The sequence below is a fragment of the Stegastes partitus genome, unplaced genomic scaffold (genome assembly GCF_000690725.1).
Source record: "Stegastes partitus isolate 25-593 unplaced genomic scaffold, Stegastes_partitus-1.0.2 Scaffold153, whole genome shotgun sequence".
Taxonomy (NCBI): Eukaryota; Metazoa; Chordata; class Actinopteri; family Pomacentridae; genus Stegastes; species Stegastes partitus.
In genome coordinates this window covers 594217-617184 of record NW_007577884.1, presented here as the reverse complement: position 1 = coordinate 617184, position 22968 = coordinate 594217, and the positions used below count along the sequence as shown (strand labels likewise).

Genomic DNA, 22968 nt, shown 5'->3' with positions numbered 1-22968 from the left:
TGGATGTTTAAGTGCATTTAATATATAGAGATACAACGACTACAGACAAAGAAGCTCAGTGAAAAGAACATCAACGGAACGACATATAAAAGTGGAACAAACTTAAATAGCAACAGAGAAAAAAACAAAACAGGTATTAATGTATTGATCAAGAATAAATATGTACAGTGATGCAGCATCCCTTCAACACACACAGATCAAAGTAAAAGCATTTAAAACAGACAGCAAGAGGAGCACAACTGCTTTTAATCTTCACAACAGAATCTCTTAAGTGTTAAAATATAAGCTTTATAAAAGCTGAAGACTACCATAAGGTTACATGAAGAGGGCTGGTTAATTAGAAGTCCTATAATTATATCACATGAAGTCTACAATAAAACACATCCGCTGTCAGTAAAGGCTTCTGGGTGAGAGCAGAGGGCGCTAACGTCACCGCTAACGTCACCGCTAACGTCACCGCTAACGAGGTCATCAGACAGAAAGCTCAACCAGGTTCATTTGTTAAAGAGAAAAACCTTCAACCTTGAATTTAAACATTAATTTACTCTAGCAAAGCGCAGGGAAACAGAACCAGCATCCATGTGGGGACAGATTACATGTTAACGGATCAGAACACAAACTGGAACGGACATTAAAGAGAACCAGCTGCCGAGGTGACCAATGAGCAGCTTCGCACAAACACAGCATCCTTCATTTATTTATTTTTTTTTAGGTACGGCTAAACCTTACTAGAATCACCTGCAGCCTCAGCACGGTCCAGTATCGTCCAGTTTGGTACCAGTCTCAATTCAAGCATGTTTGGAAAGATGCACTGAACCACCCGTCAGTTGGAGAATCTGTTCCTCGCAGGTTCTCAGCAGCACATCAGCTCCAGCCAAATACATCCTGGAAGGTTTCAGGATGACCAGCGGCTGGTCCAGTTTCCACCTGATGAGCTCCAACAGTAGCTGGACAGGTCCGATAGCGCCACACGACCCTACTGTCAATGCATCCTTCCAAATGCAGCTAAATGCCGTTTTATCTGGATCTGGAAGTCCGTGCAGGGCTCCGGTACTGACAGATGCAGGTCTGCCGTACTTTACAGGCAGCTTTGACTTTATACACACAGACCTGTTGGTCAAGTCTTACTGTTAGGGGCAGCAGAGGCACAGGAGACAAGGGCGCCCCCTGCTGGTGCTCACAGGCAGCGGGCTTCAGATGAGGTGGCTGCTGGAATGACTGAACGTGTGGTACCTCCTCTCAAACATGGAAGGCAGATTGACCATGGAAGGCGAATGGCGTGCCTGGAAACAGAAGAGAGGGATGAATAATCTGTGTGAAGAAGAGCTGAAGAAGAAAGTGAAGATGATAACAGCCAGCTGTGCTCTGAAAGGATGATCCTGGAAACACTGAGCTGGTTGATGTTTTCTCTGCAGTCCATGAGAGAAACGGAAACTCTGTTGGGTCTGTGTGGCTTCAATGGAGACCAAATACGACAAACGTACGTTTTTATGCCATTTTCTGTCTCGGCCCCTCTTCCCTCAGCCGGCACATGAGCTTTAAGCTTTCACTTTGCGTTTCATACGCGTTTGTGTTATTTCACTGGGACGTGATTCGCTTCATATACGTTTATGTTACGTTTATAATCAAACTAAATGGCACTGAACTGTCAAAAAGCAACAAAAAGTCTTTATTAAAGTATGTTTTACATCTACGGAGATGAATCCAAAATGTATCCAAACGTTATTCAAAGTGATTTTTTTATTTTTTGGCCATGGCTATTAATTCATTAACTCTATTTTATTTTAACCAAAAAAAAAAAAAAGTTTTTGTGTTGGTTCTGAGTTTTCTGCAACTGGAAAAGCACCTGACTGGACACGTTCCTTTGCGCTCATATCTTACAAACTTTGAACCAGTTGGACATTTAATTTCCCCCCATTGGAACGGTAATTTGATTTTCTCTGACGGTGGCTCTTCTGCTTTCACCTCCCAGTGAAGTGGTGTCGATAATCTAGCTGGATCACCGCTAAACTCACCAAAGCAACGAACCTGGAACAACCAAAAAGAGAATCCAGTAGCTTTCTGCTGACGCTCTGAAGCTTGGACTGTAAAGTCTACGGGATGCCTGTCAGCTGCAATCAGAGTGGGGGAGTACAGAGACCTGGACTCACTAAAACCACAAACAGAGACTGTAAACCGCAGTGGAGACGACGCACTCTAGCTCAAATAAATAAAAAGAACCCAATGTCAGACTAAAACAGGAGCAAACACAAACCAGCTGAAGTGTAAAGAAGTCAGCTTCCACTGTGAGTGTTGGTAAAACTCCGACACATTCACGCTGAGAGGGAAAGTTCAGCTTCGTCTGCCTGTTCTCCTCATAAACACACCAGCTGCAAAGTGAAGAAGGCGACAGCTGAATCATCTTGATACGGCCGGATAGGAGTAAAACGGGCTTTTCCTAACTGTCGTGTTTGCTAGCAGGCTGCAGTTAAGGCGCTTTCTGATTAGCTCAGAGGATTTCTGCTGCAGGCAGACGTTCACGTCACATTAGTGTTCGACACCAGAGGACGCTTCTGACATCACCTGCACGTCACGACCAATCAGATGAGTTCATACTGCTAACGTCACACCGGAGCGCTACTTAGCATTATGCTAACATCACACTGGAGCGCTACTTAGCATTATGCTAACATCACATTGGAACGCTACTGAGCAACAACCTCAGAGCAATCTATCCCAAGGAGATGTTAAGTTTGACCAAGGATTTAAACGGAGGAAGGCAGCCCTGCCAGCTTTTTAACAAACACTTCCACCTGTCACTGCTTTGAAGGAAGGAAGCTGCATCCTTCGCTTAACTCCACCCAAGACTACTGTGATTGGTTTGAAGACATAGAAACAAGTCATGATGACTACAGAATGGGCCGGCTAAGCAAGACCAGCCTGGTCTGGACCCGGGTCCACCTCATCCAAACGAACACAGCCGTGGTGTTTATCAGCTGAGCTGGACTTGGAGCTCCTCAGCTCAAGTACAATCAGGACTACTGCGTGAGGAACCAGTCCTAAAGTGACTGAGTCCGTATATGGTTCACTGTGAGTAAGAAACGCTGTCATTCTGTCCTTTCAGACCTCATGCATGAACACTTCCACGCGGGCAGAGCGGTGTCCATCCAGCTGGGAACTGGTTAATGGCTGCGGTGAATATGGGACGTGATGTGCCCAGTGGCTTCAGCATCACAGGTGGTTAAAATGTAGGACAGATAACAGGTGACCTGCCGCCGCACATTAAAGCTCTGCTGAGAAGTCAGGCCGGCTTTCATGAATACATTGACATTTTAATTTTAGTGAGCTGCTTTTGTGTGGACGAGCTAAAACACACAAAGACCACTGCATCCAAAATTAAAGGCATGCCTTGACATTTGGATTTTATTCTTGATATTTTCTCCGGCCGGCGCTTACATTAGTCATTCATGTTCTTTCAGAAAGGAGCTGCTGGGAACAAAGCAAAGATCCATAACGGCCAGCTTCATGAGCTTAATAGCTGTTAATATCAATGGCTAACGATCCAACTCTCTCTAACATTTAGAACGTTCATGGATCTGCCTGGACTCAGCAGTAACGTAGTAAACACCTGGCAGGTGTGTATGACACGCCTGTAAAAGAACCGCTTATGTCCTGAAAGAAAGCAGCTTCTACACGGACACACACAACTCGTTTGTCTAAACTCAGCTCTGTTACACACATTTGGTATAGTTCCCCATTATAGCAGTCACCTGGTGAGGATTCCAGCCACCACCACCACCACCACCACCACCACCACCACCATCACCAGTTAGTAAGCCAAGTCATGTTTAGGAGCAGCTGTTCCAAATCAACCCTTAAAACCTCTGCCCTTCACACTGATGCCCATCCTCAGAGGACAGAACTGTTACCCCGACGCTACTTGAATGTTTCTGCTCTCCTGGTATCGTCCAGACCAGATTCAGCTGCGGTCCTGATGTGGATCTACCACTGCTGCAGGGTCTGAGCTTCTAAGGAGTTGATTTGGGACTAGAAATGCACCAGTGGTTAAAAAGCAGATCACACAGCAAGTCACACAGAATCATTTGGCATTAAAATGGTGTTGGTGCACCCCTAGTTGAGACTAGACAGCAGTTGATTGCTCACATCAGAGTCCAGGACCGAGCCAGCGCCGGCCTAGAGCAGAGTCTCTCTGCGAGGACTGCTCAGGACGGATTTGCGTGGATCCGAAGGAACTTGGGAATCCCTGCATGACTCAGAAAAGATCCAGCCTTTGGCATTAACGGGGTGAGGAGCTGAGGACTTTGGCTGGAATCCTACAGAGGAGACGAGTCTGGACATTTGCTGGCTGGGTTTGGGCTGGGAACTCTTAGCGGCGAGCTGAGCGGAGCTTCGCACAGCTGAGATGGGAGTAGGATGGGCTACAGAGGTGGACTGTGGGGGACCGGGGAGGCCCGGCTGAGGTTGTGCTGGCTGGGTCACTGATGGACTGTAGTCAGGGGCAGCGCTGGGGCCTTGGTAAGGGACAGGGTTCTGGACTGGGCTGTAGGGGGGACGCATACTGACGGGAACCCTGGCTCTGACAGGAGGGTGGTCCAGAGAGTTAGAGCGCTGCACCACGGCACTGCTCTTGGCAGAATCACTCAGACTGAACGTGGAGGTAGAGCGAGACATCTGGAGCACATAACAGAGGGAGACACATGGAGAACATCATGAGACAGACTAGACAGACATTCTGGATACGATGCAAGGACACAGGAACTCATCAGAGGGTAGAGCAGACCAATACTGTAGGTAAACACACAAGCAAACAGGCGCCTGGACTGTTCATTGTTGGTTCGTTTGTAATCAGTGTCTTTATCAACCAGCACATGACTGGACCGTCACTCTAACAGTGACTGAACAGGCACAGTCCAGACTGCATTCATTGTTTTTATACCTCCGATTCCTTTTATTCTGCCTGTACAAGTTGGTACAAACGATCTGAACCAGTGGGTTCTGTCCAGGCTGGAGCTCGTCTTTAGAAGCTGCTGAATATCGGTGTTTACAGATCAGGCCTCAGAAAAACTGTCCATCAGCTGGTGATTGATGAGGATGCTGACCTTGGTCTTTCAGCACGACATAATGTTCCTGACCACCAAGAGCCTGTTCAAGTCCCTTTTGCAGCTGTTGGGTCCTTGTTCTAAAACAGCAGGTTTCAACACTTTACCTGAGTTAGCTTCCTATCTGCAGCCGACAGACTCAGCAGCAGAAAGCATTTGTTTTGAGCTGGAGACGAGAAGCCTGCTCACGTCTCTACCTCTGCCTGAGATCAAGCGACCATTGTTTTGCAAATTAGGCAAAAGGGACAAAAACAGAGGCGAGCGTCCGTCCCTCTAAAGGTCTTTTATGAACATGCTCTGTTTGTATTAAAGGACGTGGCAAAACAACACAACCCACTCTGCTTTTATGGTTGACTAGGAATCATCCAAAGCCTATAAAATACATACTGATGGAGCGTCTTTGTAAATTATAAATTGATTTAATCTCAGCTTGAGCTCAGAGTCATTCTTGCCTTTGTCTTGGTAGAAAGCTGTTTTTCACATATAGACAAACGTGTAATTGTTGAAACCGTTTGCAGATATCAGTCGTTGCACAGCTTTCTATACAATATGCACCAATCAACTACACACTTCTGAAAACCATTTACTGTTTATGTGTATATTTATCTTTAATCCACAGTGAGGAGTGCAGTTTCATTTGTTTGGGTTCTTTTTGTTTAGAATAAGCATTTGAACCAAACCAAGAACTGATGTCTGACAATCGACAAAGAATAAAACTAAATCAATGCCAGTTTAAATCTAGAAGCAGAACGGATGAATCATAGGTGTGAACAGCCACAGCCATGGTTGAATAAAACTATTTGTATGCAAACAGGTGATGGAGTGGATGGATGTGTTTAAACTCCGCCGTGGACTCAGAATATAAAATGCATTTAAGGGACAAACCAGTCTTGTGCATGTAGGTTGTTTTTTCCATGAATAGGTTTTATAGAAGGCTTTATACATCTTATAATTACGGCATCTGTGGTCGTAATTCCCTCACTGTATGCATTAGTACGACCAAAAGCCTACAAAATACACGTCTTTTAATATTCATCCTGTAACTATTTTGCAATACAGCTGCATTCACATCCTTGTGTCAATGGAAAGACGGTAAGACGTTATCTGAGTGACTCATCAAACGTGTGAATAACTAGAGAATTAGTTTTTTCTTCATCTCCCAACATTTCCAAGCCGTCCTCTACTTCACACCCACTTGTTTAATGACATGATTACGACATTAACCATGAAAACACTGCCCATGAGACAAAAAGTGAAGGAAAACAGGAAACCAGGTGAACAACAGAGCACCAGGTCTGAGCACACAGAAGAGCAAAAGCCTTTCCTGCTTTTTAATCAAGTTAGATGAAAGCAAGTGAAACGGACTGAAAGCTGCTCCATCGTGGATTGATGGAGAGAGATCAATTGTCTGGTTTTCAGCAAAAGGAGGAAGAGATGGAGGGAACAGAAAGGCAATAAGGACCAGATAAATGGACAGAGAGACAGAGGAGCTCTTAGCTCTCAAGGCCAACTCCTGGTTTCTGCATCCATGTAGGCCGACTGGTGCCGACTGGTGCCGATGTTCTATTCATGCTACAATAGGGGTGTGATGGACCTCAGACGGTCACATTGTCCTTCATACTGAACATGAAACGGAGCTGTGAATGCCTTCAAAGGCTGGCAGTAACTGTACACAGCAGATAGCTGCAGACTGGCCTGTAATTATTCCTCAGAGCAGTGTTTGGACACAGCACAGGACTTCTGGAGAACTTAGAACTTTGTGGAAAGCATGTACAACTTAAAGCACCTCCAAAGTCCTGCAGACATCACAGCTCTCCTTAAGACGATTCATAAAAGCGTGGTTAGCCTCTCCTCACTACAAGCACTTGTTTGGTTTTCAGTCGGTAGAAATAAAGTCTGATTTATGATTTATGTCACACAGACCCTCAACACGGGGAAAGCAGGAGTTGGCCTTTCCTGGTGCAGACACTGAGCCAGAACATCTACAGACTGTGTTAATGTAAAGGACACCGAGCAGACGTTTAGTAAATGTAGGAAACCCATCCTGATCCCTGAGGTAGACTTCATGTAGTAAACAAAACAGAGAGGTGGTTAGTCACAGAAACCTGGATCATGGTGGATCGTGTCCTTCTGAATGGCAACAACACCTGCTGCTACATTTGTGGATCTTATAGATGTTTAATAATAAGACTAGTTTAACCAGTGTGACCACATCATGAACAAAACTCTTGCCAGTAAAAGACCAACGATTCCTTCAGACTCACAGCGAGCGTAGAACTGCTGCCGACGCGGTTCTCAATACTCAGCCTCTGGCTTTTCTCATCGGGAGTGCTGTTGGCCAGGAAGGCTCTCTGGATCACACGCTTTGGCGTCTTGGTGAAAGAAAACACTCTGGTCACCTGGCACACACACAGAGAACATGTTAGCGACTAATACGTTTCTGCTGAGGATCCTATAGAACCTGTTGTTGGTTTACTTTGTCCAAACACAGTCATACAACACATCACTTGCACTTGTGTTGCCAGAGAACCATCTGTAGCAGGCGTTACATGGTCTGGAAAACACATGTAGAAGCCTCCAGGACCAGAGTGCAGCCTGCTTCCTGTTGCTTATATTTCATTCCTGCCTTCTTAACGATAATTACAAAAACACGACAAGAAGGATGCCACAAGTCCTTATGGTTTAAGGATATCATTATGAGGAGGGTCGGCTGGGATGGACTCCAGCCCCCCTGTGACTCTAGTGAGGATTGAGCGGTGTATAGATGATGGATGGATGGATTATGAGGAGGCTTTCTATTCACGGTTTGGTTCCAGCATTAGATTGTCTTCAGCTCGGTGAATCATCTCCTGTCCTTTCATTGTATTGTTAACCTACATGACCAAAGGTTGATCACAACATGCAGATTAAAATTCATAATGAACGGTTTATTCTCTGTATGATCTGACTTAGAAGAGACCTTCTGTACTTAAAATAAACTGGACAGCTCTCTGGTGCTGACTCAAACACTGAAAGCCTGGTTCTAGTTTGGTTCTGTCCTCACATTGCTGCCAAACTGGCATGATTCTGTACTGAAACACCTGCATGAAGGCAGATTTACCTGTCAGGCATCATTAACAGGTGAGGTGGTTAAGGTGTTGAGCCAATGAGCTGACTGTGTGTGCCGGCACCTTCATGAGCTCAAATAACTGATTTTAGTCAGATTATTTTAATTGTGTGGGCTGAACTAATTATTCTTCCCTGAGTGAGCTCAGGTCTGATAATCACTGTCATATCAAACCTAAAATAACACCCGTCTAGCCTGGATGAGGCACGGCTCATCTAGTGTATCTAGTGCTATCTTTATTTCCACAAAGCTGCTAGCCTTTTTGACAGCTACTGAACGTAATCAGCATGTGGCAAAGGTCTGTATATTAGGCCAAACATGTTGTTAGCAGTCGTGCCATCATGATGTGCCTTTATTAGTTAAATAGCAGCGACTAGCCACCGGCCTCTGCAGATGTTTCAGTCATCATATTCTAAACCAGGCAGAGCAGACGACTTTCTAACAGAGAAACAGACACATTAGTGAGAAACTCTGCTCCTTTCTTCAGTTTTTAACCTTCACTGCTCTCACTAGGAAGCGTTTCTTTAAGCAGCTCTAAAGTCGGATATATTTTCCACACACACCTTCATCTGCTGGTTCAAAAGATTCCCAGCCCACTGTTTTCTGTCTGCACGGCTACATCATAGGGAATACTTTGCACTTGATGTCGGAGTGTGACTTCATTCGTGTGTCTATGTACAGAAGATAATTTGTGCATTTAGGAGCTACAGTTTTAATGTAACGCACGTGTACAGCCAATAAAGGACATTCATTCATGAACCTGAGTTCTTTCTAAGCTTCTCATGTCGGTGTGGTTCGTTCCGTTTCTTGTCGATGCATTGTTTGTGCCTTCTAAACACTGCATTAGGTTGTGGAGACACCTCTGTGGCGTGGCTGCAGACACTCACAACATGCTGGACGCCAGCAGAGGCGGTTAGAGGAAAATCTGGTTTAAAAGTAGATTTGCCAACAGAGAAGGAAACAAATCCCACTGTTCTGCATCACACTGCTCTCCCTTTCCATCAGCTCTCTCTATTTCCATCACAGTCAGTTCTGTATGTTGGTATTTCGGAGGCAGGCCTGGCTCTGTCAGGGTTTACAGCAGTGATCTGACAACATCTGACTCAGCTCAGGGGCTTCTGTAAAATGTAAGGGCAGCTTTACTTCAACCAATGCTTGGCTCGTAGGTGTACGTACACATGCTATCATGGCCCCTGTACTTGGGATAATCAGTCACGAGAAGCCAGCTGTTTTGTGTTTACCTTTTTGGAGGTCTTCTTGATGGCCCTGGAGGCCTTGCTCAGCGTGCTGTCCATATCCTTGGTGCTGACCTGCAGTGAGTCTGGGTCTGTACACTGAATAAGGTCCTCCTGGTCAGAAGACAAACAAACACATCAAACACCATTTAGAAGTCATGCATTGAAGAGTACATTTCATGTGATAAGCACAGATGGACACATCATTCTGCCAGAACAGTTGCAGGATGGGAAGTGTTGTGGAGTCACACTCAGGCTTTATTCCTCTCCCCTCGCCCTGCAGTGGGCTTCTTAACAAGCAGCGCTCTGTCTCGTTGGTATTCACATTGCAGCGCTGACCCAGTGAAAAAGCATTAGGAATGCAGCTGTGAGGTGGCAGGCTAACCAGAGGCCAACATCGCCCCCTGCTGCTGGCCTCCATAAATGACACCTTCCCACCTCCAGGTCTTGCAGCAAAGCTTAATAATCATTGCGCTGAATCAGACTATGACAAGTTAGTTTTCAATAATTTCCTCAAACCATTAAATGACAAAGTTGTTAATCTGCCTCACAGGAGAAGTGAGAGGACCATGAGTACAACTGGTCCTGCTCGTGTGGCCTGTACTACTGTGGTGGCACAAACACTATTATGAACCATCAGTGAGTCACTGTGGTGCTGGTGACATGCTCTTTACTACCATGAACACTCACTCGTCTGCTGCCTCTCCAAACTATAACTTCAGTCCATACATATTACACAGAATTACTTCATGAGTGCCTGTTTACTGTATTTATTAGAACTGTATGTTTTTCACTATTTGCCTTTTGCCAAACTAAATATTCACTGATTTATTTCACATGGACAGAGCCCACGTTCTGACATATAAATACAGAACTGAGGAACACATTTGTAATGATGCTACTTAAAAACAAAGAGTTTGTGCTCAGGTTTGGTTTTCATGTAGTAGCAGCTTACAGAGTCCAGCAGCATGTCTACATCCACGCTACCGCTGATTCACAGCTCAGACTGAATGAAACCAAGCTGAACCAGCAGCATAAACAGTAGACAGTAGGTCTGCGTGGACAGACGAACGTTGTTTTCAAAGTTACACATCTTTTGTTGTTCAGACTCAGCGCCTCAGCAGATTCAGTACAAAATAAAATATTGGAAGTGACACCAAAGTGCCAAGTGTCAGTTAGAACGCCAGCGGATTTACATAAATATAAAAGCAGCTGAACGATGTTTGGACCGTAACACATAAAGTCAACCACAAATTATTATTTTGTGGAAAATCCTTTGCAGTCGATGACTGCATGAGGTCCTGGGCCAAGCACTTCCCCTGTGATACTCTGCAAGGCCTAAAGTCTGAGCAGCTTTCGCTCTAGTTTGTGGGGTCTCTTTGCCTTTAACTGGAGCGGTGGCTCATCTGGTTGCTGTAAAACAGTTTATTCCTGCTGAATGGTGACATGCTGTCCAATGAGGTTAAACTCTGGTACACCTCTGCATTCCTATTGGCTCCGTCAGCAGTGACATCATTATCAGCTTGCAGTGTGGCAGTTCAGGTGACAGGTGAGGTGTCATGAGGAGCTGCTTCTGTCATTCACACATTCCTGGATACATCTTTATCAAAGAGGCACATTTTAGTTTCATCCATAAAACGTTACTCCAGAGTTCTGTGGGTTCTGTTATGATTATACAAACTGCAACCTTCCTGTTTTCAGACTGGCCAGGAGGTCACATGAGACTCTACTGATATGAAGTCTTCTCCTGATCCACATCAACAAACACACAGCGGTATCCCAGAACCTTCTGGACTGGCTGTGCAGAAACAGGAAGTTTTGTTCTTTCCTTGCTCTACAAATCATTTTCTTCAGGCCTCCTCAGTCTGTCTAGGCTTCCTGTTTGCAGATTATTTTTTAGAATGTTGTCTATTTAGGCAAACTAACTACCTTTCATATTGCTGAGTTGTTTTCGTTAGGCTTCATTATTATTGTCTTTGTTTGCTTGGTCACCTCTTTACTCCTTATAAGTGACGTCAGCTCTACATCAGCTATGATGCACGAGAGCATCTGACTTCCTGTTTTACCACCAGTAGTATAGTGTGACTTCCTGTTTTACCACCAGTAGTATTGTGTGACTTCCTGTTTTACCACCAGTAGTATTGTGTGCTCTTCTTGAGCCTGATGACGGTGATGAAACCAAGACTGGATCAATTTGTTTTTGCAAGGGGGAAAAAAAAGTTTGACCTTCCTGTGAGAAAGTTGTTGAGGATGACAGAGCTCTCACAGCTTCCCCCCCGCCAGCCCATGTGTCAAACTAGCCATTATCTTCCCTTTGTGTGTGTGAGTGTGTGGCTTCTCACCGCGTCAGCCCTGCAGATGGTGTTGGCGACATGGCGGCAAAGTGTTCGCAGCCAGGCGCTTTTAACCGTTTCCTCTCCAGTCAGCTGGAAGCTGAACAACAAGTTCTCCTGTTCAGTCGGAGGGCGAACCACCAAGGCGAAGGCATTCACACACTCTGAAGGAAGGAAGCCAAAAAGAGTGAGAGAAGGACAGACAGTGATTAGAGAGCGAGAGTGAAGATAATTAAGAGTGGCAAACATAAGGGAGGGAAATCAGCCAGTGAAGGGATTGAGATGAAGAGAACGAGATAGAAAAGGATCATCAGGGAGGATCTTGAAAGGGAAGGAGCAGTTGGAAAGAGAAAAGCTGAAAAAAGTGATGGCTATGATGAAGGCATCAGGGGTTTAAGGTACGTGTGTTCAGCAACGTGATCCAGACAGCTACTGTCACAACAGTAGGTTTATGTTTGCGTAGTCCAGAGTAGAGCTCCACACAGACGGTGTTGTCTATCAGCTACAGCATGCCACAGGGCAGCAGACACACCGTGGGTATTGGTCCAGTCACCATCCTAACACATGCATGATGAACTCAGCGTTGACAAATGACAGAAAAACATTGTTCCTTGGTACAATTCTACCACCCAGATGTTGCCTGCTTGCTGTTTTTTGAGCGAGTCTTTTGATTGAACAGGTCACTTTGTTTTCAGACTGACAGCATGTCAGCGTCTCAACTGTTAGAACTACAGACAAACACTTTTAAAAGGTTTCATCTCTACAATGAATACTATAGATATTACATTTGCCATTTATTTCCAAGCTTTGTCTGCTGCACTGCAAATGAGACCAGATCTTGAAGGTAAGTCCCTACCTACCTAACTGTGTCTACAGTTAGAACCTCTCCTGATGAGAAAGGCCAGAGGAAGGTCCGTAGCCTTGTCAACACACGACCTCTGTCTGTCAGCCATTCAGTGTCTTGTTGCACTCGATCCTCTCAGGGCCTACTGAAGGTCCTGCTGCTCTGTCAGTACTGCTTGGCTTCACTAATATTCTTCTTTCTGGTAGGTAAATCCATCATCTCTCTTTTGTTTGCTCCTCTCACTTTCATATTTATGCTGCTGTATTTTGATAGCAGCACTAGTTTTTAATCAAAGCAGGAGATTGCACACCAGAGACACAGTGTGTTTGTAATTAATAAAATTAAAAGCAGGACTAATAGCTGCTAAAGGGGGGGAACAGATTGCTGTCAAGCCCTGTAAGAGCAGCGTTGTTGTTGTTCGTTCAGGTAAAAATCACTGAGCTGCCGTCATCATTAGTAACATCCTAACATGACGATGAACACTCGTGCACTTTTTAAAAAGTTGTGTTTACTGTATAGGGCACTAGATTTACGGCTCATTTTCCATGAACTCTATACAGCACCCTTAAAAAATGTCTAAATAAAGGGGAAAAGCACTGTGTGAATAGCATGTTAACAGCTTGTCGCTGCAACGTGTCGTGTTGATCTAATGAGGCTTCGACTGTCTGAGTCGGACTAATCAAATATGTATTTTCTAAAGTTAATGGGCTTTTTAGCTTTGTGGTTGTAGAAGTGCTGTGGACGGACGGAAACCAAAAAGCAACATTCTGCTGAACACACATGAATGAGAAGCAGGAATAACAGCAAGCAGAGTCTGTTTAATTGCTCACACGGGCTCTTGACTGGTGTTTGAAGGCAGACTTGGAGAAACTGCAAAGCAGAGCTTTCATTCAGTTGGAAGTTGGTAAACCAACCATTTGGTGAACAACAAAACTACCAAAGTGTCGTTACACCTGCAGTGACTTTCATGTCGGCTATGGGGTCTTAAAAAACAAAAAACAAAAGCATAATTTGGGTGTTGATTAGTTTTCGATGCTCAGAACGTGGACCATCCCTGAATGGACACACTGAGAAGCTGCGATTAATTGTGGTTGATTGCGTGACAGTTTCTAACATTTTGCTGTATCACAGGGACACAAAGGGTGTTTAATCACTTTCTGGCTTCGTAGGATGGAGTGCAGAGTGAGAGAAGATAATAAAACATCCTCCCTAGTCTGGCAAGCTGTAACGTTACCCTCGGTGTCCTGCAGGTCCAGCACTCTTCGGATCTGAGACAGTGGCATCAGGGCGATGTGCTTCAGCGGGGGCGGCGGTCGCGTTTGTCCCAGCGGGCTCTTAAATGTATTGATCACCTTGTGTCTCTTCCTCGCAATCTGTAGAGATGCACAAAATGAGACAGCAACTTTGGAGGTAAGTGTGAACAAAGTCAACTTCCAAGCAGCATCCTGCGAGTGTGGGCGCGCTTCGCAGTGTGTGGGTGAAGCTGTTATCGGTTACTTGGCAATAAATCAATGATGCCTTCATAGAGGTAAACGATGCAACTCATTAATGTCACATTAATTAGGAGCTGAGAGGCCAAGATAGAGGAGGGAGGGAGGAAGGGAGGTAGATGGGGAGAGGATAAAATACAACACTACATTATAGCCTAGGTCATTATTATTTTTCCAGCGTGAGTGAAGAGGGTAGCTGTGATTATATTAATGCAAGAGTTAATCAATGGTTGATGATGATGGAAGAGAGAAGCGAGGCCACCCACTCCAACAGTCATCCTATATACATAAATACATACAGAAGCAAGCGGCAGAAATCAATGTGTGTAGCTGTTCAGGTTCATTGGGAGGTGTGGCTGAAGCTTCTGAATCAGCGCAGCCACTCACCTCGTCGCTTTCATGATTGCCTGCGTGTTCTTATGCTGACCCTCTGCTAATTAACACACACACTTCCTGTGTCAGCAGTGACAGAGTGAATCACACGTGAATTAGTGTGAGACTTGCACAGCGGGCTCTAAAGACATGCTGGGCAAGTCACCCATTACCCCTGAAGCTCCAGGCTGCTTTCTATTTTTACCCAAACACACATCGTGGTGGCAGCGGGCACTTCAGCTACACAACTAGACAACAGTTTGGTAGAATCACACCTTGTACCTCCATAAAGAGCCTGAAGGGGCCACAATTCAAATTTAAAAAAAATTCTTATGCTTTCAATGACTTTAAAATTCAATAATTATTGATTATATCAACTGAAATAAAGTAATCTCTGCATCGCCCAGCCCTAAGTTAAACTGTACAACCCTGGGCTTTACAGAGTACCGTAATGGTCAGACTATTGAGGCACCTGAATATCAGCTCCACCCACTGACTTTAAAGAGAAAACCAGGTGTGTACATATACGGGCTGCTCTGGTCTCTAAGCTGCAGGTGTCCACGTTGGAACAAGAGATATTTATTTTTAAACCTTTAATTAAATGCGTAGCGGTAACATCCACAGATACGTACCGTAGAGGCTTTTTTCTGAACACTTCCTGTAACACGGCTGGTTAAGGAAATAAAACTCCAGCAGCTACCAGGAAAAGTCACTGATGGCTATCTTCATCTTCCTCCTGCACTAAAACCACTAAAGTCGTCTTCTTCAGTGTCTTCAGGAGCTGAACAGCCTCAGAATCACTTCATCACTTCCTCAGTCTCTCTGTCGTCGTCGCTCTCAGCGTCACTTTGGTCTCCAGGTGAATTCATAAAAATCCATAAATAAGCCGCTTCGTTGTTTAAGCCTCAGCGTTCAGAGCGTGTGGACAAAGTAGCGGCTCATAGTCCAGACATTACGGTAGGGACACTTGGGAGCATTTTAGAGAACACAGAGTCTCCGTGTCCTTATCATCAGGCCAAAGTAAAAGCTGAATAAATCCAGTGCAATATCTAATTCTGAATTCCGCCTAAACAAAACTCTCCTGGGGGCTGATGGGTTTTCGGCTATTTGGCTATAAGTATTGGATCCAGAATTCAGCCTTTGTCTGATTATCAGTACAGATGTTGTTTGTTTCCTGATCAAACACATTCAGATCAAGTCAGAACCCACCAACACCGATGGATGGGTTTCAAAAAGCTTTCTTTAAATGGGACATAAAATGAAAAAGGCATTTTAATGTTTTACTGGAGTTTGTGTTATTTTAAGTTTTAACACCAACACTTTCATTTTTACTGCAAACGTATATCAGTAAATCATCCAACATGGGCGACAGTGTCCTTGATGAATAAGAACGACCCTGGTGGATTCAACACATTAAAGTAAATACCAGTATTATAACTATAAGATGGTAGGCTACGATGCAGCCGAACCTGCTCTGACAATATTTAACTACAGCTCTACGGCATTTAATGCAAAAGTCATCACAACAGTGCTCCTGTACAACCATTTAATACAAAGCACCAGCGGCTCGTTGACGGCGAGTTTAAAGCAGTGGAAACAGGACTCTGACGTGGCTTAGCTACACATTCATGTGGTTAAAACTGACCAAACTGATGAATTCATATCACATACAGTGAGGTCCAACAGTCTGAGCCGACCAGTGTACCCAGTAGCTTCCTGTTGCTCCTCAGCACTGTTTCTTACTCCTTGTGCCATTTTTTCCCAAAGCTGAAGCTACTTGTACCGGCTAACTAGGTTTGAAGCTTCTGAAATCCGTAGCTTTCCATTTCCTTGATGGTTCGTGTCATACAGATGGCCCTCTGTTGGTATTTGGAGGCCAAAGTTGGTAAAACTCTAGAGCAGACGCACTTTGTTCCTGTGAGCAAATGTACGAACTTTGGATTTCATTTAGCTGCATAATGTCAGAGTCCTATTCAACAACGTGTAGACAATCAAATGAGATTCTTCAGGTAAGTGTAAAAGCAGGTGAGAGCTAAAGACAGCTTCAGGTCAGGTCAGCAGGTAAACCTTCACATTAGATAATGGTCAGACATAAAAGCAGTGTGTGAGCTGTGAGTGTGTCCTGTGTACAGTCAGAAGTCTACCAGTGTGTTTTCACCTCGAGGCAGTCGTTGAAGAGGAACAGCGTCACATGCTCTCCACGGTCACACGGCTGGTCTCCCAGAGCGATGGTCTCTACTCGGTAAACAAGGCTGCGATGGGAGGACAGCAAGTTGGCCTGCAGAGAGACGAGCATGAGGAGAGGAGGAGGGTGGAGAGGGGATGATGGCTGAGCAACCCTTCATCTCTGTATCCTGCAGGCGGCCACCAGTCACTCACACCTACAGGCCACCGACCTGACCCAGCTGTTTGTCTCTGCTTACTGTTGATCCCACCCCAGAACCATCACTATTCCTGCATGTAATTCATTTTACAATCTTATCACAGTTCAGTTATTAAATAATGAATACAATACAGTCAAAAATGGAGACGAGTATTTACACTGGAAGTACTTTCTACTGGACCAGAGGCCACACATAGCTAAAGCTGTACTCCATCTGAGCTGTACGTTTGAAAAGGATATTCTAAATACTCAGAAGTCACACATACTTGATCTTATACAAAAAAACAGGATTAAAAAAATCACAGTATTTTATGTGTATTTGTAATTTATTTGGGCTAATAAGATGGGCAGGTGGAGAAAACAGATTTAAATGTTCCCTGAAACCACCTGAGTGGCTGAATATCTGCTTACATGTATAACTACTGATCTGCACAGCCAGGACTTGTGGGATAACATGAATAGAAAGATCACAGCTCGTGGTCTGTCCAACCACACACGCTTACCGGACAGCCGTCGACTTCATAAACAACATCAAAGATCTGCTTCTGGCCCTCGGTCTTCCTCTTGTCCTCATTAATGTGACTAGGAGAGACGTCAGAGTAGAAGAAAGTCATGTCAGTAATGAATCAACGAGCAAATAAATCAATTAGTTGGCCGATAATAGAAATTATTGGAAAGAAATAAAAACATTTTCAAGGCTCGACTAATCTGCCTTGGTCTTCATCAAGAAGTCAAGAAACATAAGTGCTAGGTGCAGCTCTACTTCTGGTTTCTAGCACTGGTTCCTACTAAACACCATTAAAACAAAATACTTAGCAATTTACTGCTCGAATAATTCAGTCACGAAAGCTGTGAGGTGATCACAAAGGAAAGGTTAAGGTCACGCAAACTCACGTCATGACTTCTTTCAGAGACTCGATTGCTTTCTCCAGCGTTATCTTGTCTGGGTTGTCATCTGATGTGTGTTTCTTTATGTCTGCAGCGGTGAAAGAAAAGAGAAGTTTTATAGGAAATAGATGGGCACGAACAGATGGAAATCACAGAGAAAGGCGAGCGGCAAAGAATGTAGAGGAAGAGAAATTACAGACAGGTATCAACGGGAGATAATGGAAGAAGGTGGCAGGGAGGGAAGGAGAAAGATAAAGACAAGGAGGGATGTCAGAGGAGTGAATGAGTTACCGTTAAGCAGCAGAGCCACACTGGGCAGCCTCTGCACCGGTCTGATGAGCAGCTCCGCCAGCGTTTGCCGGCCACACTCCGGCTTGGCCTGGTTGATCTGTTCAACCAGAGAGTTAGTGTCACATCTGTGCCTGTTTATGCATCACACTGAAACTGCTCACAAAAAGATCAATTAGCTCAAGTTTATCCGTACAAAAAGTCTTTTGTTCTCCAAATATCACACCATTACACTGTAAACACCAGTCGACCCACTGACGGGGCATGTTCTGGTCACAGCAAACAAAAAGCTGCACATGACAGACAAACTATACAACTATATACAACTATAGTCTGGGCGCCCGGATAGCTCGGCGGCTAACCCATGTATAGGGGCTTTAATCCCCGACGCAGTGGCCGCAGTTTGATTCCAGCCAGCAGCTCATTTGCTGCATGTCATTCCCCCGCTCTCCTCCCCACGTTTCTCTGTCTAGCTTCACTGTCACTATCACTAAAGGCGGAAAAGCCCAAAAAATATCTTCAAAAAAGAAAAAGTAAAAAATACAACTATAGTCCATAACTCAATGTCTGTATTTGTTTTACAAAACAATGGAACCAACATTTTTCAGAGTCCCCAGGTGTCACAAACACTGAAAAGAAAGGTGGCTACACATCCTATAGATATTTTCCGGTTAACATTTCTGACTTGTCTCCTTTCTGCTCATGGCTGCAGCTAAGCCTGGTTCAGTCCTGAGGTCCCTGAATGTTTGTCCCTGATGGCTTCACAGCTGCACCGAGTACGCAGAGTTTTGTTTGTCACGAGGTCTGAGGCTCAAGTTATTTTTAGTGAACTGTTAAATTAGACACGCAGAGTACAAATATTCTGACGACAACTTTAAGCTTAGATTTTAATCAGCGTCCTGATGGAACAGCACTGCACAGAGGAGTCACTGAAGGGCGGGGACAATTCTGTACATGCAAACTGTCGCAAACTTCTTGAATATAATTTGCTCTTCAAACCTGCCAACAGGTAGTTTGGGTTCAGATGGTTAAACAGAAGGATGCTGCACTGTGTGTAATGGTTTTCCTTCCATCCCATCCTCAGGTGTCACAGCGTTACCTTCACTGTCTCAAGTCTTTTGTCCAACACATAAAAACAAAAACCAAACTAAAACATCAACATTCTCCAGGAGACAGAGCAGGTTTCTGTTACGGACACCAACGTCATTTACATGACGTTTGAGAAATAACTACAGGGACTGTAACCCTTTACTTGTACAAGACACTGACAGAGAAGCTCTCCAACAGCAGCAGACCAGCAGCTCTGAGGTCCGGAGGTCGTGAAATCCATCAGTCAGTAAACAGACATTTTGCTCACATGCAGAAGTCTCACCTTGAGGAATGCATGGAAGCGTGGCTTTTGTTTCTCACACCGAACAATGGTCTCCTTGCTCATTTCAAAGAAGTTGACGAATGGGGGGTAGGCCTTTACCAGCTCTCTGGACTGGAAACAGAGAAGATTTAAATAAAGCAAAGCATCAAGAGGAAGACTCACACATATACCAGACAGTGGTTCGACAATGGAGGAAAACAATTGTTTTGTTTTAGGTTCTTTTCAAGCTACTGTCATCACATAGTTTGAAATGCCACCATATTTATATCCATTCCTCGCACAGCGCCTGATCAGCGGCTTTGACCTTCTCCAGCTGCTGTAAACAAGCATCCAGACTAACTACAGGCACGAGTTAACACTCTCTTGTTTTCTAAGTAATTGGACTCCACTTTAGGAACACAGAAGAACTTCAAAACTACACACTGAACAACCACGTTACAGCCCCAAGCAGACGGACGTGTGACGGCGACATCAGAAGAAACCAAATGGACTTCCTGTGTGAACGCTGAACTCACATATTTGAGGATGATGTTTCCAACACTGCGGCCTTCTGACCAGTCTGACAGGAGCTCCTCGAGGTCACTCTGATCAACAAACCAACAGGTCAACAATGACTTTTTATTGTTTTTTTCTAAACTTGGTTGTGGCACAAGCAGGTAAGGACTCGCTACCTTTATTCTGGTGTGGACCTCATAGATGTCTGGAATGCTGCCAAATATCGTCTTCATTTCTTCTTGCGCCAGGATGGGTCCCCCGACCTGCCCCTCTTTCTCCAGTGGGAGCTTGAAAAGCTTAAGATGAAAATAAACAAAAGTGCACAAATGAACAGGTGAACGTGCACAACTTTTGCTTCCAGGAGATCAGTCACACTGCTGACACGTGCTTCATACATATGATATATTTTCTGCAGACTTTAAAACTCTTTCTGTTCTGTTTCAATACTGAACATCACAAACTTTTCTTGGAGACTTCTAATGTTGTACCTCCTAGTTACTGAGGTCTGCTCCATCACTACAGTTTCCAGTTTACATAAAATCCATTGCTGCTACTGTGCCAGTGTGAGAATGTCACCATACGCACCAGATTTAAACGTCTACTACACTGTGATAGGCAGAGAGCTCCCCTTGGCACCGACAGGCTTAATCAACCCTGTGTGAACTCGCTTGGCAACAGCATGAGTTTAAAAACTTTGACTAAGAATGTTCAATGAAAAAAACAAAAAAACAAAAAAAAAAAACTCAGAACAGAAATAAGATGCACTTCCAAAGCATTGAGCTCTGGTAGGAGAGTGAATATAAGCATGTCTCCACACTCATAATTTATATGCATGGCTTCACAAAACGCAGCCTAACGTATTGATTCCTTCAGTTGGCCTCAGGTTGCTTTCGGGGCCTCGAGGCTTATGACTAATTTTACTTGAGGTGAAAGGGACTTAAAAAAAAATAGTAAAACATACAGGAAAAATTAAAATGACACACATACGAATAATAAAAATGATCACAGATGTGGTCTGGTGTAGAAATGGTAGTCAAAGATCCAGCTACAAGCAGGCAGGCATGCATTCATATTTGCATATGCATGGGCACATGAAAGTGAGCAGAATGACATGAGTAGGTAGTGGAAATCCACAGCCGAAATAAAGCAGACAGAAGAAAGGGATGCGCTGTGCTGAGCAGAATCCGATGTTCTCTGTGCTAAAAACTTTTCAGCAACTAACTTCACTGCAGCAATCAGAAGAAGCTGCGCAGGGACTCCTGACCTGCAGAAGAAACTCGTCTTCTCACAAACTTTCGTGGTCAAGAGAGCGCTATCGTAGCGAAGAGGAAGCCGAGCTCTGTGCCAAATTCAACATGGCATATCACATCGCGAAGGGAGAGAGGCCTTTTACTGAATTTAAATCAGAAATGCCTCTGCTGAAGAAAAATGAGCAACTGATAAACCGTTACTATGCATTTAAAGTTTGCCCAGGAGTTCCCGTCTGATGCTGATCTATGATTTTTGCACCAAGTCCATATTAAACTAAAGCTGCACTTTATCTCATATAAAGTCACTTTAGGAAGTATTCTCTGGAGCTCAAGTCTTGGCTTTGCTCGGCCACTCAAGGGCAGCTGTTCTGGAGCCACTCCAGCGTTGTCTTAGACGTGTGCTTCAGGTCACTGTCATGCTGAAAGTCCAACCTTCATCTCAGCCTCATGTTCTACAAACCCATCAGTACCTAACAGGAGCTGTTCTGTGGGCCAGCCTTCACTCCCCATGTGCATCAGTGAGCCGTGGGCACCCATGACCATTGGGTTGGTTCAACAGTCGTCCTTCTTTGGACCACTGGTGGTCGGGATGAATCCCTGCAGCACCAGCGTGCCATTCTGGCGTCACTCTGAGCCAGGTGTCAAGTCACCACAGTTTAGTCATCGTCAGAGTCTCTGAGATTCTTACGGTGCCTGTTTTTTCTGCTTCCAACACATCTGCATAAAGACATGCCTGTTCATCTGCTGTCTCATGAAACCTTTGCTGAAACAATCAGCGTCACTCACTTGACTTTTCAGCGGGTTAAATGCTGAGGTTCATTAGCGTAGACAGATTATCACGTCTATTTTTAGTTCCTCCGATAAAGGTTGTGGTAACAACGCCACAGAAGCTTCGCTGAGGGGATTTTTGCAGCGAGACTTAAGAGAAAGAAGTCCACAACAACAAGGCCTCACCGTACTTTAAATTTCAAACCCAGATGCTATGAGATGATGAGGAGCAGCTGAATACAAAAGGGGAGACAGGTTACAAGAAAGTCAAACGTTAGCATAAATGTTTGAGGCAGAGAAAGAGGAAGCCAAAAGGAAGGAACATCAGAATTTAGGGCTGATAAAGAAGAGAAGTGAAAAGAGTAAAAGATGTTGAATGGGAGACAGAAAGAGGAATGGCCAGGCAGGTCATTTTCTCCCTCGCTGGTCAGCTGTCTGACTCTCTGCTGGGACTAACTGATAAGACAGGCCGAGTCAGAGCATGCAAATACACACATGCACGCACACGCACACACACACCTTTAATGATTATAGCTTAGCCTCACACTGTTGTCAGGGGCAACCAGCTGGCCAACCTGTGAGGAAGCGTTAGAGATGTGCACGCTGTGTGAACAGACACACACACACCTACCTGTAGGATGGTGCTCAGAATGTCTACGTAGTTGCTCTCAGTCTGGTAGAGCTCCTTGGAGACCTGCCACCTGGCTGACTGCTTGGAAAGAACTGGAGTCGAACTCTTGGATGGCTTCGAACTCTCTGGAGGAACAAGACAGGCAGGGAAGGAGATAGAAAGTTCTTAATAGTGTAGCAGGCAGACGCTGCCAGGTGTCCATCCACTATTTTTTAGCAATTATGATGAATTAAGGGGTGAAGCAAGACGGCAGACTGCACTGAAGGTCTGAAAAGCCTGTACTGTAGTGCAGTACAGGCACCACCTACACTACCGGTGACTTCATGGAAGTCAGATGTGCACATATTCTGACACGTCATACACTCGACCCAGCAGACGGGAACATCCTCCAGATTGTTCCTTCCTTGTTGCTTC

At 44.6% G+C, this 22968-nt stretch overlaps 1 protein-coding gene across 1 annotated transcript in view; it reads right to left on the bottom strand.

Moving 5' to 3' along the window:
* The window catches only part of ect2 (epithelial cell transforming 2), a 38873-nt gene continuing 15905 nt past the window's right edge, over positions 1-22968 (bottom strand). The window contains exons 13-25 of the mRNA XM_008279300.1: positions 22555-22679; positions 20082-20201; positions 19926-19994; positions 19411-19521; positions 18042-18138; positions 17757-17838; positions 17366-17444; positions 16638-16757; positions 13852-13990; positions 11783-11937; positions 9447-9554; positions 7364-7498; positions 1-1283 (exon numbers count right to left, since the gene is read on the bottom strand). Coding sequence (XP_008277522.1) covers positions 1194-1283; positions 7364-7498; positions 9447-9554; positions 11783-11937; positions 13852-13990; positions 16638-16757; positions 17366-17444; positions 17757-17838; positions 18042-18138; positions 19411-19521; positions 19926-19994; positions 20082-20201; positions 22555-22679 — 1430 coding nt within the window. The 3' untranslated portion in view covers positions 1-1193. The remainder of the gene's footprint in view (positions 1284-7363; positions 7499-9446; positions 9555-11782; positions 11938-13851; positions 13991-16637; positions 16758-17365; positions 17445-17756; positions 17839-18041; positions 18139-19410; positions 19522-19925; positions 19995-20081; positions 20202-22554; positions 22680-22968) is intronic.